Genomic DNA, 20275 nt, shown 5'->3' on the forward strand with positions numbered 1-20275 from the left:
GTCGACTTGGATGGTTATAAGGTTCCACTCGGCCGAAACCATCAAGTCCGGAGGGTGATAAGGCACCACTCGACCAAGATCTAGATAAGGCACCACTCGGCCCGAAGATCCAATTTGAGGGTGATAAGGCACCACTCGACCAAAAGTCAGACTTGGATGGTTATAAGGTTCCACTCGACCGAAACCATCAAGTCTGGAGGGTGATAAGGCACCACTCGACCGAAGATCTAGATAAGGCACCACTCGGCCCGAAGATCCAATCTGAGGGTGATAAGGCACCACTCAACCAAAAGTCAAACTTGGGTGGTTATAAGGTGCCACTCGACCGAAACCATCAAGTTTGGAGGGTGATAAGGCACCACTCGACCGAAAGTTAGTATTGAGGGATTTCACTGGGGATTTTTTTTTTTTTTTTTTTTTTTTTTTTTTTTTTGGTCCACGACACCGTGTGCGGGTCCGCACGGCCCCGTGTGCACGGCTCCGTGGGCAATCCTCCACGGCGCCGAGGGCCGCTGTTCCACGGGACCGTGGAGAATTCCACGGCGCCGTGGGCGCGATAGAGAATTTATAAATAGAGAGCTCCCTCCCTCATTCCTTCACTCTCATTTCTGCTGCGAAGCTCTACTGTTTTTTATTTTTGACTTCAAACCCTTTTTATTTGCTCACGCCATGTCTTTTCGCCGACGAGGACGCCAGTCTCACCGGGAGCCACTACTCGGTACCACTGCTCGCGATGCACGGGCTACATGGTATCTTTCAGGGGTCACCCTGGCTGACACGGCCCGCCATGGTTGCCGCTCCATATGGGGCCAGGTCAGTATTCTTACTCTTTCCCTTTCAATTTATGCATTTATTTATATTAGCTTCCTACTTCACCACATAGATTAGAGGTAATGCCCCTAGATTCTGCCCCAAGCTCCTAATGGCACGCAAATGTAGGTAATGCCCCCAGATATCATCCTAGGCACCTAGTAGCACACAAATTTAAGCGAGGCCATCAGACAATACCCTAAGTGTCTTTTAGCACGCAAATCTAGGTAATGCTTCTAGATACCCTCCTAGGCACCCAGTGGCACGCAAATCAAAGCGAGGCCATCAGACACCACCTTAAGTGTCCTTTGGCACGCAAATCTAGGTAATGCTTCTAGATACCCTCCTAGGCACCCAGTGGCACGCAAATCAAAGCGAGGCCATCAGACACCACCTTAAGTGTCCTTTGGCACGCAAGTCTAGGTAATGCCTCTAGATACTCTTCCAGGCACCTAGTGGCACGCAAATCAAAGCGAGGCCACCAGACACTACCCTAAGTGTCCTTTGGCACGCGAATCTAAGTAACACCTCTAGATACCCTCCTAGGCACCTAGTGGCACGCAAATCAAAGCGAGGCCATCAGACACTACCCTAAGTGTCCTTTGGCACGCGGATCTAGGTAACGCCTCTAGATACCCTCCTAGGCACCTAGTGGCACGTAAATCAAAGCAAAGCCCTCAGACACCACCTTAAGTGTCCTTTGGCACGCAAATCAAGGTAACGCCTCTAGATACCCTCTTAGGCACCTAGTGGCACGCAAATTAAAGCGAGGCCATCACATACTTCCCTAAGTATCTTCTGTCACGCAAATCTAGGTACCGCCTCTAGATACCCTCCTACGCACCCAGTGGCATGCAAATCAAAGCGAGGCCATCAGACGCCACCTTAAGTATCATTTGGCACGCAAATCTAGGTGACACCCCCTTTTACAGCCTCTCCCTTTCTCTCTTTTTTCTTTCCTTTTTTTTTTTTTTTTTTTTTATTTTTTTTTATTTGTTTAATTGTTGTCCTCATTATCTCGGCTAACCATTTGCCTTATTTTTCTTTGCAGGGCAGCTCCCTTCCTTCGCCCAAAAAATATTGTGGGCTGGAGGCTGTTTCAGAGTGGTACCGCACACTTTGCCCAGCGGTGCTGTCGCGGGTTGTTCGGACCGGGCTGGGGCACATCACCTCGTCCCTGGCTCGCGAGTTGGACAGTCCGACTACGAGGGCTCTGATAGAGAGGTGGTGGCCGAGCACCCATACATTTCACCTTCCCTTAGTGAGGCGACGGTCACCCCCCTAGATTTCTACATGATCACGGGACTGCCCTTTGGTGGATTACCCGTGACACTGACTCCGGAGGAGAGGATTATAACCTCGGCAAAGCCATCAGAGCGCCTGGAGTACTACAGGCAGCAGTTGGGGATTGCCGTTACAGGGAGAGAGATCCCCGCGTCGGTCTTGAGGGGTATGGGATGAGAAGGCCGTTACAGACCGTCCGTCCGTCCTTCAGGATCGCAGGCTCGATGCTTCCTCCTATTCTTACCGGCGGAGGTGATCTTGGCGATATGACGGTGCAGTGACAATGACGCCGCATATGTTCGCTTCTTTGAGCATTTTGGCGTCGCCGGGCTACGATTGGGGGCTCGGCATACGCCTACTTCTGGATATGTTAGATTATCCGGTTGTGGGGTCACCCAACCCGATCGGATCTTCGCTATGTCTTATGGGTGGGTTCTCTCAACTTTGCCTTTTTCTCTTTTCCTTTTTTTGTTTTTATTTTATTCTTATTTTTTAAGCTCATTTATGATTGCACTTGCGAGACGTGGAGCTATGAGATCCTTCGGTTTCGGTCCCTACTTTGGACACTGGGATGACCCCGGAACCACCTTTCCTCGGACTCACGCGATGGCGTAAGTCCCGCTTGCTCGATAGCGGTCGCCATAAGGACCTTGGGTCCATTCGCGGCCTCCTGAACGAGTGCACCGACCGAGGTAAATTTAAAGTGGTTGTTTATCTTATTTTCTCTTTTCTTCTCTTCCTTTTTATTTCGCATTGATCTTGACTCTTTCTTGACAGGCTTCTCTCCGTCCTTATTTGGGGGAGGTGATTTTAGAGCCGGACATGTTTGACAGGGCCTCAGCTCTCTCCACTCGCAGGGTCCTTTTTGAGGGCCCATGGGGGTTAACTTTTTACTTGGGAGAGCGAGTGTCCCTGCAGTGGTCTGAGGCTCCCTTGGTGCCCTGCCCTCTTCCTGCTCGGGTCCATCAGCCAGCCTTAATGGATCGGGATGAAATCAGGCACTGGAGGGTTGGTGAGTCCGCGATTGGGCTGGTGCTAGCTGAGACGGACTATACCGACTTCCTTCTCCAAGAGACAGTCTGCGTCCCCCTCACCCGCAAGGGTCCTCAGGTAAGATTTCCTCCATTTTCCCCTCGTCTCCTCAGATTGTTAATCTATCTTTTATTCTGATGTGTTTCTCCTCTTGACAGTTTCCAGGTCGCCCCATGATTCCAGGGGTCTATGGTGGTGGGAGTTCTTGCGCCTCCCGAGTAGGGGAGGTGGAGTCAGGTGTCGGGCCTTCTAGAGAGGTTCCAGCCCTGCGGATTGCTGGTCCAGACGACCACATCCCAGGGTATCGTTCGTGGTTCATTCGCCACCACGAGCCTGGGATGGTTGAGGTCATTTTACCACCCCCTCGGGCTGCAGATACGGACCTAGGCCTCCCTCTTCCTTATGACGGGGTAAGCACATCCGACTTTCCTAACTTCATCCATTATTTTTCAAACTCTTGACATCTTGGGTGGTTATCATGTTTAGGTGGATGCGAGCCGATACGCCGATATGAGGCACATGATGGCGAGCATGGATAAGATGATCATCTCGCGTGTGGACGCGGGCCATAGTATGGTAATGCTTCGTCTCTTCCCCCCCCCCCTTTCTTCTTTCTTTTTTTTCTTTTTTTTTTTTTTTTTATTTCAATTTTTATTATTGTTATTTCTTGCTTATCTTTTGATTTTCCTCTCTCTCTCTCTCTCTCCTTTTTTAGAGGGTTGAGCTCGACCATTGTCGGAGAGAGATTGAGAGACTCAGGCTTGCAAATGATCAGCTGCAGTTTAACCTCACGCGGGCTGAGGTCGAGAGGGATGCCTTGATAGCGTCCCAAAGCGAAGAGGGGGGAGGCTTGGATGTTGACAATTACTCCCCTGAGTCATGACCGCTCCTCTTTTTTTTTTTTTTTTTTTTTTTTAATTTGGAAATATTGTTACACTTATGTATATTTATTTTCCTTCCCTTCTCTTTTTTGTTTATACACTTTGGCATGGATACTGGTGCAATTTTTATGTACACGTTTCTTCTTCTCTTTTTTTTTTTTTTTTTGTTTTTTTGTACACAAACGAAGTGTCTATGAATTCATTGGATATTTCTTTCTTTGAAATGCACATGAGACTCCATCCCTTTCCTTAGAAGTACAAATTCCATTGGTAAATGGTTCCATTACATGAGCAAGGACAGAGAAATTGAGAAAAGAAAGACAAACAAGTAAAGATAGGAACATCCAATTGATATCACTTATTTGTAACATTTTTCGGATAATAGCATCACCACTTCTTGTGTCACATCTATGAGGTTCTGAAATTTTCCATCTTAGGTTGTTCCTGCCTCGGAGATACTAAGGAAGTGACATAAAAACTGATGTGAGTTAAACCCATGAATCTCATATAATTGTTCCCTGATGTTTCTGATTTTTCTCTCTCGGCCTTCATCCAAGGGCAGTTCCACTGGATTTCTTGGACATCTCTCTCCTCCAAATATTTCTTCCAGTCTTGGACCTTGTGGAATTCTGACTTTTCCCTTTGTATTTGATAATGCATAGGCCGGAGGTGAGGACACGGAATTGGTGTGACCAGTTTTAGTTTTTCCATCAACCACATTTGGAATACCGCCGGAGATCCATGAAGGAAATCTGTACCGTATTTCTGAGACTGACTCATGGTATCAAACCCTTTGAATGTTTCTGCTAAAACGGTAGGAGCGATGTCGCATCCTTCTTCAATTTGCCTCACCACTTCTTCAATTATTGGGGACATGCCTTTTCCTGGAAATGCTAACAAGTACCTCCCAATCATACAGAATAAGTATGCCTACCTTCTGCGTTGGATCTGTCTTTCTTCTTCAAATCCATTGTTGTTGAAGTTCTTCACAACTTTCAACGCATCCACCTTGTCATAATTGAGAACTTGCTTTAACTCCTTATTCATGGCAAAGAAATCTCCCAAATTTTTGAAGAGCTGTTCTTTCTTTATAGTTGGGAGGAACGACTTTCCTCGAGGGTGTGACATCATGCAAGCCCGGAATTCTTCAATGGTCGGAGCCAGCCAGACTTTTCCGAAGTGAAACGCGTGCAATTGGGGGTTCCAGCACTTCGATACTTCCCTTAGTAAATCATGATGGAGCTTGAAACAACCGATCCTTCCCAATACTATCAGATGGTGATCCTCTAGGAGTGTAGGCTCGTCCACATTCATCCGGAGAGTCCACTGACGCAACTGTTCGTCGAGTCCTTCTTTCTTTAATCCTCTCATGCTACCTGTATCAAGAATTGGGTTAGCATTTTGTGACACAGAATGAATAAATCCTTTGTTAATAACCAGCTCTAGATGACTTTCACTTATAAGCTAGGTTAAGGAATGGAAGGCCAAATGGCGAGATTTACCCATATGTGCAAGGGATGTCGGCTGGCGGAATTTATGGGAGGAAACCGATACAATGCCTTCTCTTTTTTTTTCTTCTCTCTTTTTTTTCTTTTTTTTTGAGACCGTACCCGAATACATCGAGTTGCCTACGTATCCCTTCGGAGGAATCAGGTCGAACGTAGTTCAAATTGCTTCACATATCTCAGACAAAATACTTCTTTAGCTGGTCCATATTGACCAGACCCCGAAGATCTTCTCCGTCAAGATCAGAGAGTTGGACCGCCTGTCCTGGCAATATGGTCTTGACTTTGTAAGGTCCACTCCAATTGGGTCGGAATTTTCCTCTTGGGTCGTGAATTGGAGCTCGCTGCTCTCTCAGGACCAAATCTCCTTCCTCAATACTCCGAGTGCAGATACCTTTATTGAATGCCCTAGCCATTCTTTGCTGATATTTCTTGAGATCATCCATGGCCTTCATCCTTTTCTCATCCAGGAGATTGAGCTCTTCGTACCTGGCCCTTACCCATTCTCCTTCTGGCAATTGACTATCGAGTAAGACTCGAAGAGAAGGGACCTGAATTTCTACCGGTAATACGGCTTCCATCCCATATACCAGAGAATACGGGGTTGCTCCGGTAGAGGTTCGAATAGATGTCCGATATGCCCATAAAGCTAGTGGAAGTTTCTCCGCCCAGTCATTGTGTGTATCTGCCATCTTTTGCAATATGACCTTCATATTCTTGTTGGCTGCTTCTACTGCTCCATTAGTCTGTGGCCGGTAAGTAGTAGACTTATGCCTCTTAACGCCCAATTGGTTGCAGAGTTCTTCCACTTTTCCCCTGAAATGCAGCCCTTGATCTGAAATCAACTGTTGCGGCACACCGTATCTGCAGATGAGATTCTCTTTTATGAACTTTGCCACCTTGGCGGAAGTTAGGACTGCATAAGATTGAGCCTCTACCCATTTTGTGAAATAGTCGATGGCGACTAACACGAATTGATGTCCATTTGAAGCCTTTGGAGTTATTTTTCCAACTACATCAATTCCCCAGGTAGAAAATGGCCAAGGGGCATTTAATGAGTGCAACTCTGTCGGAGGAACATGAATGATGTTGGCAAATATTTGGCATTTATGACATCGCCTTACGAAGGTGGCACACTCAGCTTCCATAGTGGCCCAATAGTATCCCATCCTGAGAATTTTCTTGGCCAGCATCCTTGCATTCATGTGTGGTCCACATATTCCTTGATGGATTTCTTCCATCATGATTTGAGCCTGATCCTCATCCACACATAATAGTTGGATACCATCATAAGACCTTTTATACAACAAGTTTTCTTGGAGGATGAATTGAGTGGCATATTTTCGTAAATGCCGCTTCTCTCTTTCTGAAAACTCTTAAGGATATCTCCTTTCCTTGATGTAGTCGACCACTGGAGCATACCAAGGTCTTCCATCCTCGGTGAGCATATTGACTGGTTCTCCATATGCTGGGCAAGTCCTTCTTTCTATTAGGAAGGGCTGGATCTTGTCTCGAGTATCACATTCTACAATGGACGCCAAAGTGGCTAAAGCATCGGCGAACCGATTGCTATCCCTGGGCAGATACTCAAAAGAAACTTCCTTGAAGCATTGCGTTAGTTGTTCCAGACAGACTTGGTAGGGCTTCAACTTCTCATCCTTAATCTTCCACTTTCCTTGTGTTTGACGGATCACCACAGAGGAATCTCCGTAAACTTTAATTTTGTCAACTCCTACTGATGAGCCATTTCTAACCCAATAGCACAAGCTTCATACTCGCTATGTTATTGGTACAACTAAATTCCAATCGAAGGCCATTGGCAAGTAAAAGTCCTCTGGGGTTATCAATAACACCCCTGCGCCAAATCCTTTTTGATTGGCGGCTCCATCAAAGTACAGTTGCCACCCCTTAGTTGGTCTGGCTTCTATGGAGTGCAAATCTTCATCTGGGAAGAGGTCCTCTGTCACTCGGGAATCATCCTCGTGGGAAATGCTGCTAGATGGTCGAGATTGCTCGCCCTTTCACGGACTTTTGGTCGACATAAGTTATGTCGAATTCGATAATAGCAACAACCACCTAGCCATCCTCCCCTGTCAATGCTGGTTTCTCAAAGAGGTACTTGATTGGATCCATACGAGAGATCAACTTGACGGGATGTGACACCATGTAGTGCCTCAGCGCTTAGTTACCCAAACCGAGAGATGTACATGTCTTTTTCTATCGGGGCATATCGAGTTTCGTACTCGATGAATTTCCTGCTCACATAGTAGATTGCATGCTCTTCTCCATCAGCCTTGCCAACTTGGGCCATCATTGATCCGACCATTGTTTCTCCTACCGACAAATATAGGAGCAAAGGTTCAGGACACCTGGAGGGACAAGTATGGGAGGAGAAAGTAGATACTCTTTGATCTTCATAAAGGCATCTTGACATTTCTCGTTCCATTCTTTCGGCCCTTTCTTCCGTAGGAGTTTGAAGATAGGTTCACAAGTGGATGTCAACCGAGATATAAATCTCGATGATGTTGGATGCGTCCCAAAACCCTCGTACCTCTTTTTCTCGTCCGAGGTGGTGGCATTTCCGTGATGGCTTTTATTTTGTCGGGTCCACTTCTATCCCTCTTTCGCCGACAAGAAATCCCGTAATTTTCTGCTTCGGCCCCAAACACACACTTCGAGGGTTCAGCCTTAAGCTTGTATTCTTTGATTCTTTCAAAAACTTTCTAAGAGCTGCAAAATGGCCTTGTCGGTCAATAGATTTGACTATCATATCATCGACATATACCTCTACTTCTTTGTGTATCATGTCGTATAGGATAGCCGTGACCGCTCTTTGATATGTTGCCCCAGCATTTTTCAACCCAAAAGGCATTACTTTGTAACAAAACGTGCCCCAGGGTATGGTGAAGGCAGTTTTCTCCCTGTCCTCCGGGCACATACTAATTTGGTTATATCCTGAGAAACCGTTTATGAAGCGAGAGAGAGCGTGGCCTGCGGTGTTGTCTACCAAAATGTCAATGTGGGGTAACGGAAAATCATCCTTCGGCTGACCCTGTTTAGGTCACGAAAATCCACACACATTCTGACCTTCCCATCTTTCTTAGGGACTGGGACAATATTGGACAACCATTGAGGGTACTGGGTTACTTGAAGAAATCCTGCGTTCCATTGCTTGATTACTTCTTCCCTGATCTTCTCACTCCATTCCGGCCGCATCCTTCTTAACTTCTGCTTGACTAGGCGAGCCTCCGGATATGTTGGTAATTCATGTTGCACAATCTTTGGATCGATGCCGGGCATATCCTTGTAGGACCAGGCGAAGACTTCCTCAAATTCCTTGAGGAGAGAGATCATTTGGGATGTTTCGTTATTGCTGAGAGAAGCACCAATTTTGATTATTCGAGGGCATTGATCGGTCCCTATATTTACGGGGTGGGTATCCTCTCAGACGGGTTGAGCTCTTCTTTGCTCCAATTGTTCTAACAGATTACGATGTTCTAAGACATTATCATCATCAGAAGAATAGGAAGAAGAAGAAGAAACATACTCAGAATCAGTAATTTCATTCATGATAAGGGGAAGAGTACAGATAGACCCAATGGACTGGACATTTCCACCGGACTCAGATACAGACTTAGACAGGACTATGCTAGAGCTGGTTACAACTTTAGATTCATCAATATGGAAATCCTCCATCATTCTTGCCCAATTCGCTACGGATCCTTGGAGAGGTTGTATGAGAAGATGTGGTGCCGGTCCTTCTTCTTCTTCTTCAATGATCACTGCTACTTCGAACAATTTGCCGATCCCTTGATCCCCTGTGACTTCCTTCTTGCTGGCTTGATCCAATTCCATGGCTATCCAATCTACTTCGTTCTTAAAGAATACTTCAAGTCCTGGTAGACGGTCGCCCTGTTCTTGATCGAACCATGGTTCTGGATTTCCACAGTAAGGGAAGTCTTCTCCCTCTTTCACGAAGTACCCGTTCAGGGTCTTGAAATATGGCTCACCATTTGCCGTACTATTCGTCTATCCTGTGACTTTCTTCCTTGGGTTCTTCAGGTTAAACCCTAATCCACAACGGTTAGCATTGGTTGGTATCTCCGGGAACGCCGGTACTCCCTGTTGGTTTTTACCTAATCCAGGGAAATATTTCATCTTTCTCATAATCTTTACAGAGGCCTCGCTCCACATTGTCAGGAATTTCCCTAGACTCTGGTCTTCTTCACTTGCAGAGGTAGTACAAATGTGGCCGATTTCAAACCCACCCAGCTGCACTTCTTGCGAGGATGAACCGCCTACTTCAATGTTGGCCAAAGTGTGTACCATTTCCGGGTCTCCAAAAATGGTAATCACTTTCTGATCATATATGAACTTCAGCTTTTGATGAAGACTTGATGCTAGGGCTCCCGTTGAATGTAACCATGGTCTTCCAAGCAACATATTGAAGGATGCTTGAATGTCGATGACTTGGAAGTCTATGGTAAAGCAGGCTGGTCCAATCTTAACACTGGTGGTAAGAATCCCAATCACCTCCCTTCTGGAATTGTCGTATGCCCTGATGGTTTGACTGGACGACTTCATTTTATCTAGAGATAAACCCATGCATCACGCGCTTTGAGGGGCATCACATTGAGGGCGGACCCATTGTCTATCGAACACAGGGAACCGATTCTTGTTACATTCCGTAATGTAAAGTGCCGGTTGTGATTCTTTCCTCCTGGGGGTAAATCCTCTTACGAGAAAAAAGAGTGACTGAATGGCATAAGTGGCCCCCACTATGTGAGATAATTCCTCAGGCCCCATTCCTATGGGCACTTGAACCATGGTAAGAGCTTTCAGGACAGCTTCTCAGTGGGTTGGTGATGCCATTAATAAACCCCAGATTGAGATGTTGGATTGGGCTTTCTTCAATTGGTCTAGTACTCGGTTTTCTGGCTCAACAACTGTCGTGGACTGGCTAGACCGATATTTTTCCACTATCAACTCTTTATTCTTGAAGTTTCGGCCACTCCTGGTTTCCGCCACCTCTGACTCTCTTTCTTTAATGACCAACCGGACTGGGCAAAAGTCCCCATCTTCTTCGTCACTATCAGTGATGATAAGATGACCCTTGGGACAAATTCGGGTTTTACCTCCTTCATCAGACAAGGCCACGATAGACTTCCGGGCTTGATTTAGGATTCCTGACAGGGTTTCTCGCTTTTTAGCAACCTGCTGGACTGTATGGGGTTCTTCTGGTATCAATTGGCTAATGGCATGAAAGGCTTCCCAAGCCACTTGGTACATCTTCCTTGCTTCCGCCAATGACTTATAGAAGCTGCGATCCTTCTTTTCTCCTTGAGAAACTGAACTTTCGGACCTCTTTTCTGGGGTTGAAATAACTGGGTGGATATTCCCTGTTGGGTCATTTACTGCTTCTCCCTCATTGACATGACACATATAGAAATCATCATGTGCTCTTGCCCATGTGCGGTATTCTCTGTTACCCTGATACGGAGACGGGGGAGGAGTCCCACACAGGTCTTGTGTCAAGGCCAAAGTTAACTTTACAGAGTTTTCCAAATGGCGAATTGCTTGAGGGAGCGCCCACTGTTCTCTAACAGATTCCAGCTGTTGAAGCTCCTCCTGGTACTTATCATCCAAGACCACCGTCCTCATGAGTGTTTCCTGGATTTTATCTACATCCCGGTGGATCTTGTTCACCCGGAATGATAATTCCCATGGTGCGGGTCCACAAATGTTCTCATACTTCTCCAGACGTGTCCTTGGTTGCCAAGGTTCCTCATCCCTCGTTTCTTCTTCCCCTTCAGACACTTCAACATTGGATTCCTCTGATGCAGATTCTTGCTTACTTTCATCTTCTTCAGATGATTGTTCTTCCAACGGCTCTTCCCCTTCATCATCAATGTCCATAGGAAAGATACCTCTGGTGGGGTCAATCTGAAATTCCCAGAGGTTGATATCATTGATCCATGCGTCCCATGTTTCACTTCTTCGGGGCGGATCTGGATAGGAGAATGAATCTGAATACAAGACCAGGTCTTCTGGAGGAGTTCCGAACAGATCACAGGCCAAAGCATTGACTAACCAAGTCATATTTTTCAGCTCATGGAGGGTTCGAGCGAGTTCATTGCTCTCATTTGGCATCACCAAGCACTCACAACGTGCTGCGAAGTTACTACACACCAGATCTGGAAATAAAGAAGTAGCCTTGTACAGGATCTCTTGAGTATGGGTGGAAACATCGAGTATATCTGCGACCTGATAGAAGGCGCTCATGTTCCAACGCTCGAAATCTTCTCTGGACACCGTCCAATCGCCTCTGGGAACCCCTAAAGATGATATCTCCTCATCATCTCTGCTTTCATACTCATCTGATGATACGGGTTGAATAAGGCTGGTAGGGTCATTATTATCATCGCTTCCGATGTTATTTACCCAATCCATCGCTTCCACTCCTTCGTCCTCCATCGTTGGACTTTGCTCAGCATACTCTATCCATCCCTCATGGATATCTTGATCGTCTTCCTCATCTGAGCTGTTGTCAATATCTCCCCTTTCATGGGCAAGAGAGACTTCTTTGGTCAGAGCTTGTCCAATAGCTAGTGCTGAGACTGCTTTAAGGAGCTGAGGTGTGACTCTGGTGATTTCAGTCCCTCCTTCTTCAGGAACCAGGTGAGATATTTCGGATGATGAGAAACCATACTTGCACAATGGTGTCATTATCTCGAGACCCTCTAATCCATACTCCAAGAAATCCATCTTAAGCCGGTTGATGGATGCTATACCTCTACCTTGGTCACATGGTTGCCGCCTTTGTTCGGATATTCCCGTCACAGTTGGTTGGGCGCAATAAACGCAAATCTGCATCCTTTCGCCGTGCTTGCCGTGATTGCTCATCTCTTCCGAATACCACGGGATGGGCTGGATCAATGTGGTAGGATCTTGGAATGGTGTCTCTTCTGCGCATGTTCACCGATCCTGTAGACGACTCGGGAATAGGTCCCCTTTACCGGTGGTTGTGAGATTTTCCATGCGGTATCGGTATTCTACCCATGTGGCACCTTCGACTTTGGATGATAGAAAGGGGAATCGGGCGATCCACTTCCTGAGACACCTCTTGTCGAATCTGTGGTTCTTTTTCCTCCTTAAGTTTCTTGGTCAACATTGTTATATAGACGTGTGCCTTCATTAGCTTCCTCTTCCTGACTGGATGAATCAAGGTGGTAGGATCTGCTTGCTCGGCATCCTCTTGAAGCACATTTACTCCATGGTTAGGTAGAGGATTTGTGGTGACATTTGGCGGCTGCTTCTTCTGAAGTTCAATTTTACCCTCGTCAATCAAGTCCTGGATCGCATGCTTAAGAGCTAGGCATCTATCCGTATGATGGCCTTATTGGTCGTGGTAATGACAGTACAGATTGGGCTTATACCAGGTAGGTGGATTGTTCAAGTCCACAGGCTTAGGAGGAACGGAATTGATTATTCCCTGTTTCTTGAGCTTGGTGAATAACAATGAGGGCATCATTCCTTCAAAGTTGAAATTCCTCCTGGATGCTTCAGATTCAGTTTGGATCACAAGGGGGGTGGATCCTGTGGCTACCCACTGGACTTCGCGCTTTGGCGCTTGTCCCTACGACATTTCCTCCTTTGGCTCTTGGGCTTTTCCTTGCGAATAGCTTCCGATGCTTCACGGGTCATACCCACGATTCTACCTTTCTTTCTGAGATCTTATCTTCAATCTTCTTCCGATTGTCATAAGAGCATCGAATGTTTTGATGTGCTGGTAGTATATCTTCCCACGGTACTCCCCATACAGATTTTCTAACAATATCTCGACCTACTCCTCCTCAGTAGGGTGGTTCCACATTTTTGCGGCCTTCTCCCTAAACCGCATGATGTAGTTTGAGAACTCTTCGCTCGGTTCTTACCTCAAGGTTTCCAATTCTCTTCGAGTAATATCCATCTCAATGTTGTATGAATATTGCTTAGTGAAGGCTTTAACCACGAGAGGCCCATGGAGGTTTAGGTGTGATCAAGTGGGTTAACCACCTTAAAGCGAGATCCGGCCAAAGAATATAAGAACGCTGTCCCATTTGGTTTTCGAAAGTCCCCATGATCGCAATGGTGGCAAAAATCTTGAGATGAGCCCTAGGATCTCCCGATCCGTCGAACTTATCCAATTTCCATTTGAAATCTTCGGGGATTTTCCCTTCGGGAAAGAACACCAGGTCTTCTTCATCTTTTTCTTTAACTTTGCCCTTGACAACCACTTCCAACTCGGCTACTTTTTCTCTCATTTTCTTCTCCCTTTCAGTCTCAGGAAGGTCCGTAGGGTGGCTATCTTCCCCTTCTTCTACTGGTATGATGATTGGAGTCTTGAGGGTTGCGGGGTTAGTTTTCCGGACTTCTTGCTCTGCTGGTCCAGCTATGGATCCGCCCCTAGATAGTTCATTGGTGCGAACTAGTTGTGCCATGAGTTGCCGCGTTTCGGCCATGTCTACTTGCAGCCTATCCACTCGATCTTCGACGTGACTTTCAGACAAGTGATCCTCCGGAGGATTCATGTTACTCACAAGTGATATCTCAGAAGATGAACTAGAAGGAATCAGGGATCTTGAGGAGAATGGTGGGTTGGCTCGAGTCAACCTTCCGTCGCGTCAGACCCAGATGGATAAGGACGGAATCGTGCTTCTACGAAATAGAGAAGAATACCTAGTTTAGACCCTAAGAAGGCTAAAGAAGAATTTTATTTTATTTATCTTTTTTTTTTGTTTATGATTTTTTTGTATTTTATAACATTTGTTTCATTTTATTATTTTATTCGACTTAAGTAATCGGAGTGGTCATCAGAGTTTCAGCAGACTCCTTCTGAGGCCAGACTTCGAATGCCGTCATTGCCCAAGCATTTTCGAACACAACAACAAAAAACAAACAAAAGAAAGATCCTAGTTACCGGGTCATTGATGATTATGTCTGGAGTCAAGATGAGATGCCTTCTTTTTTTTTTCTCGAGGGACATGTAAGGTTCCATTATATGGAAGTGGACTTCTATTTTTCTTTAAGGGACCATCGTGGGACTATGGAATTCCTTATTTTTGGTGGTATCTCATATCAAAACCAGGTTAATCGTCAAATGACCCTAAACTCGGTCTTTCTTACAGCTAACAAAGGTTAGTTTGTGTCGTACCTTAATCATATGTGGTCGATTTTCCTACATGATGCATGTAATGGGTAGGCTTTCATAGGACAGAACAAGGCCACCCTTGACAGAACCGATATACCTATCGCTCGTGGTCGCGAATTGTAGACACGTGGCTCTTTTGATATACCTGGAGAATAGGTCACACAAACTCAGAGTAATCGAGCTAGTGCCTTTTTTGAGTGGCAGAGCACTCCACAGCACACTAGTGAATACCCTCGGTGATTCTAAACCCGTACAGTAAATATCAAGGGCTATAGCTTCGCCGCGAATTACCCATGACTACTCATGGGGTCCAACGACTAACTACAGGGGTAAGAGGAGTTCCCATGCAGTGTATCTGTGCAAGAAAGTGGTACAGGAAGCGGCTATCATCCGATCTCAGAATACTTAGCATGATGTGCCTCACCTCCCCGGGGATAAAGGCACGACAGGGAGTACCCTCGCCGTTTGATTTCACTTCGAGCACTATGCATGATGCGGTTAGTACACACAAGGGTTAGCCAGACAAATGTATATGGTATTTATTTATTTATTTATTTATTTGTATTTTGTTTTGTATATTTTTTTTTATTATATTCTTTTATTATTATTTTTTTTTCTTTTTTTTTTTATAAAAGTTTAGAGAGAACATTCTGTCATTTATTGATAGCACCTATTTAGAGAGTTTGACCTCGGGTGGACGTTTGTCCACCTATTCCCCAGTGAAGTCGCCACTGTAAGTACCGCGGTCCTTTGGGACGAAGGTCATCCTCGGCCCTTTTGTTGGCGTATTGATGACATAGGGTTTTGGGAGATACATGTGTGTGTGTATGGATGTGGATAACATTGTCAATGTATGATAAATAGGGGATTGGGATCATGCATTGAAATATGTTAACATAATGAGAAGTCGCCACCTAGGGTTAGGGCCTAGGACCCATTAAGTGTAGCCCTACCCGTGTTCCTCCATATGGTCCAACCAAAGGTTCGGGTAAGGGGTCAGGTTACGAGTGTGGGAAGGTGTTAGGCACCCACCTCGCCCGGCCGAAGCCGGTCTCTCTGTGTTAGATGCTACATAAGGACGAATGTTGTTTCTCTCTTATTACGGGGATGGGGGATATTATGAACTACATTCAGATGCTATGAATTGAACTAAAGTATAATAAACTACATTATATATGTGAAAAATGCGGACTAAAACGGTAAAATATGAAAGAACTACGTTGGATCAACAAAAATGCAATAATTATACCTGTATGGTTGTATGCCCCTGGCTCAGGGGAGATGGACTTATGGACCGACGCTGCTTCTTTCTCGGCAGAGTAACGGCTCTTTCGAGTGATTTGGAAAAGAGTAACCAGAAAGAATAACATCTATAGCAAAGGAGTTTCGATGGTTATCCGTGCACGGACGGGATACCAAAGCCAAGGAGCAAAAACGCTCTATACTCAGAAGGACAATCGAAGGATCCGTCCGCCACAAGAAAACTTCAAGCACTCACACACTCATGAGAGAAGGAAGGGAAATGAAAGTGAAAAAGGGGGAAAAGATGCTAGGAATCACTTGGGGAGGGTCTCTCCACCCAAAATTCCCTGGGAAATGTGGGAGGGGACCCTCCTATTTATAGGGAGGGACCTTTTCTCCCTCCTGGCCGAAAAAGTCCTCCACGGCGCCGTGGGTGACGTCAGCAGGCTGATGTCACACCCCCTCATGGCGCCGTGGAAATCCGGTACACATCCCCACAGTGCCGTGGGAAGGTGCCCACGGTGCCGTGGGAAGGCGTCCACGGCACCGTGGACTCTTCCCACGGCGCCGTGGGCGCGCAGTGCTATTTTTCCCTCTTTTTTTTTTTTGCCTAAAATGGATCATTTTGTGCTCAGCATGGTTCTTGGTCCCATGGGTCAGGTATCTTTGGATCTGAAAATAGGGAGGGTGCGTCGTCCATCGTCCATGTCCTGTTGTCATCATCGCCAATTAGGGGGTGACAAAAAATCAGCGTCTACACCATCAGATAGATACTGATGTTCTTCAAGACTTTAAATAGTACGTTCTTCTCAACTGGAAGAAAGAAAAGCTTCCATGCACCCAGTTCATTTATTGCATCTCATATTACCAAACTTGCAAAACAGTTTGTACTTATAAAATAAGAAGACAAGCTTGGACATCGGATAGTCTAATTTGGTGCGATTGAAAATGACATTATTAATGAAGAGATGTTAAGAGGGCTAAGATAAGGTTAACTAGTGAATAGGTTTATTATACATGACAAACAAGTAGATTTCTTCTCCAAAGCTGAAATCTTTCTAGTGACAATAATAGACAATTGCAAGGTTGCAGGATAATGGCAATAAAACCTTAAGTTAAAAAATGGAAAACCAACTCACCACACTGTCAACAGAGACACCCAGTATCTCTGTGTTTAACTTCTCAAAATCTGAGTACCGGTCACTGAAAGCAGTGATCTCTACAAGCATAAAAGACATGAATGGGAAAGACAAAGATTCAGTTCCAAAATACATCTAAGTATCTGACATTCAATTAACATTCTTCAAGGGTCAAACTCACCAGTGGGGCAAACAAATGTGAAATCCAGAGGATAGAAAAAGAGAATGACATATTTCTTTCCAATATACTCGGATAGCTTGACCTATTAAAACAATCTCTCAATTAGGAATGCAATAAAACATGTGGCTACCTGGTATTTAGTCCATGATTAATCACAATGAACCAGTGGCATACATTATAATACTGAAAACCACATATTCAGTTCAAATGAACAGATGTGAAGCACTTATTAGTCATACCATTAAATGGGTTGTTATTAAATGTAAGATGTACACTAGACATGACAATAAACTGAGGTCATAATCTAATTTCAAAACAAGGAACAGTCTGAAGCACAATTAACTACTCAGTGGTTTCTCAAGTCCAGTTCAGGTTCATGGTTCGATCTCACAACCATTCAGTAAACACAGTTATTAAGTATCGATTTCCCCCAACCCCAACCCACCAGAGGATTAAAGTGAGAGGAATATGCTTCTACAATTAGGTGAGAGTGGTCCTCATTGGAGCCTAGGGAACATTATTTTATTTAAGTTTTGAAAAGCCACATAAAATGGCCTTTGATAAGTTTTTGCTTCAAAAGGATGGGTAAATGGTGACAGCAAAACTAACATAGCCTATACTTTAGATAGAGATCGGAAATCAACCATTTGGTAGACCATAAATACCAGCCAACTAGCTTACCTACATAATTTCAAAACTCTCCAATAATAGGCCCTTCTATTACTGCACTTGCAGAAAAATACAAAGATAGACTAGTTCAATAACAAAAATCAATTTAAACTCACAAACCAATTAATAGATACATGGTGACTGTAGGACATGATATGAATGTTATTCCTGACTGATCCAACATTTCTGTTCTTCTGGCTCCATTTGTTTCCAGGTAGAAACCACATAAAGGAAAATTTTCAGATAAAATAAGTATAAATAAAAAAAGATTTACTTGAAACCTTTTAAGTGGCTTTTTACATCGAAACAAATGGAGTCTCAAAGACATACCTTAATGAACTCCTGGTCAAAAACGGCTTCAGCTTCAAAATCTGGGGCCTGATTACCAACCAAAGGAAGTTCACTCTGGGCAAGGGGAGGCAAAGCAAACATCAAAGATCAGACATCAATCATAATTTATAAGTAAAACCATAAATATTGACTAATAGTCCATGTGGATAAACATGGTTACAAAGCTGTTACAGCTTTCATAAAATCACAATTCATATCAGAGAATTCAGGACCTGCATTTCTTACAGGCCTTATTTAGAAAGCTACTCAAGCCGTATTTTATTAAAAGAGGATGGATAGGATATAATCAGAACAAGAGCTCTGAGATATTCCGGTCATGAACATGTATGGGAAGTTGGGGGGCAGTAGTTGACCAGATACTTTTCTTTGGGTATTCGAACCTGGAGTTCGTATATGAGGATATTTCTAACAATTGTACAAGATTAAACCCTTTACAGAAACCATGTGGAGATGAAGCAAAACTGTAATACGTCAGGGGTCTATCATATAGCAGACTAAGAGAGGACTACAATATGAATATTGAATCCATCCACCCAAAGGCGGCTCAAGAATAAAAGCATTGAAAATACTAGTCACACAAGCTCTTAAAATGTGACGGAAACTAGAAAGCAAGTTTACGTACACAGAAATATTATCAGATTCCTAGCATTAATCACCCAAGACATAAATTGTTCGCCAATATAAGAGGAAAACTTATAACACAGTTCAAAGATAATTGTACGAAAAATGATGCATATTCACTGTAGCTTCACAAACGGTAAATTCAGCAAGTAATTTGCAGAATACCAAAATACATATGATAAAACAAATTCAGCAGATAACAGTACAATTCGATCCATCTTCATTACAAAAGAGATACAGGAGCAACACAGAAAATACCCAAGAGAACGATGTAAAGCACATTTTCCCAAAACGACAGAGTACCTCTAAACAGAGATATAGAAAAAAGCAAAAGCAATATAAATCCAATAATCTCTTACAGCATTGACAAAGAAGCTCCTCCTGGAAGATGATCTGGAGGTGGAAATTGGCCTAGAGACGCGAGACTGGAAGGGTCTCCGGAGACCGTTGAAGCTTTTGGGGATTGTTAGGGTTTGAGAGAATGGCTTGGAAGGGACCATAGAAGCCATGGGCTTCGCAGATTTGCATGAAAAGGAGCCAGGGTTCGATGAGAGAATGGCAGAAGGAGCTGAGCAGGCCATCTTGGTTTCGCTCTCAGTCTCACTCTTCTCCACTGGGCAGAAGAGAGTCTCTCGTTGGCAGAGAAAAAAAGGTCACCTTGCGTGGATAAGCGAAAAGGTTATGCCTTTTTAAATAGCAGATAACAGGCTCCACAGATTCGGGACAGCCGGAAATATAGGTAATTCGGAGGCCTTTTAGGGGTATTATTGTCATGTAGTTAAATATGTTAGAGTAAATTACACTGTGACCCCCTGAGGTTTTTCCTAAATACAGTGCGACCCCCTGTGTTTTTAAATTATACAATCGAAACCCCTGAGTTTAGGTTAGTTGTTACAGTCAGCCTCACTCCGTTAGTTAGGTGTTACGATATTGGTAATTGATACCTTCAAATGACTAATATACCCCTAATGGGGTGTGAGCTTACCATTTTGCCCATAGGGCATCCCTAACGTCACACCCCCCCCTCCCCTGCTACTCGAATTAGTCGCAGGTTTAGGGTTCTGGCAATCTACCTCAGGCCATCTTCAAATCCTTCCTCTACTACTCGAAGGCATGATAAGGAAGATGCATTTTAGGGTTCTCAGGATGGCGATCTGTTGAGGCCATCTTCAACTCCATCCCCTGTCTGCTACATAAACCATTCGTGGGATCCAGCTTTGCACGAATGGTTTGGGTGGCTCCGTTCAACTCCACCCCCTATCTCCTCATGTATTTGATATCTCTCTTTGTTGCCAAAAATTTTAAAAAACAAAATTTAAGTGCATCAATCGAAGGGATGAGGGGGAAAAAAGATGCATACCGGGGAAGGT

General features: G+C 44.6%; 1 protein-coding gene across 1 annotated transcript in view; it reads right to left on the bottom strand.

The window, feature by feature from the left end:
• The window catches only part of LOC122671787 (2-Cys peroxiredoxin BAS1, chloroplastic), a 42002-nt gene extending 22420 nt beyond the window's left edge, over positions 1-19582 (bottom strand). Inside the window, exons 1-4 of the mRNA XM_043869220.1 lie at positions 19265-19582; positions 18264-18338; positions 17265-17346; positions 17084-17163 (exon numbers count right to left, since the gene is read on the bottom strand). Of these exons, the coding sequence (XP_043725155.1) occupies positions 17084-17163; positions 17265-17346; positions 18264-18338; positions 19265-19486 (459 nt within the window). The 5' untranslated portion in view covers positions 19487-19582. The remainder of the gene's footprint in view (positions 1-17083; positions 17164-17264; positions 17347-18263; positions 18339-19264) is intronic.
• Positions 19583-20275: the final 693 nt, after the last annotated feature.

This window comes from Telopea speciosissima, chromosome 8 (assembly GCF_018873765.1).
Source record: "Telopea speciosissima isolate NSW1024214 ecotype Mountain lineage chromosome 8, Tspe_v1, whole genome shotgun sequence".
Taxonomy (NCBI): domain Eukaryota; kingdom Viridiplantae; phylum Streptophyta; class Magnoliopsida; order Proteales; family Proteaceae; genus Telopea; species Telopea speciosissima.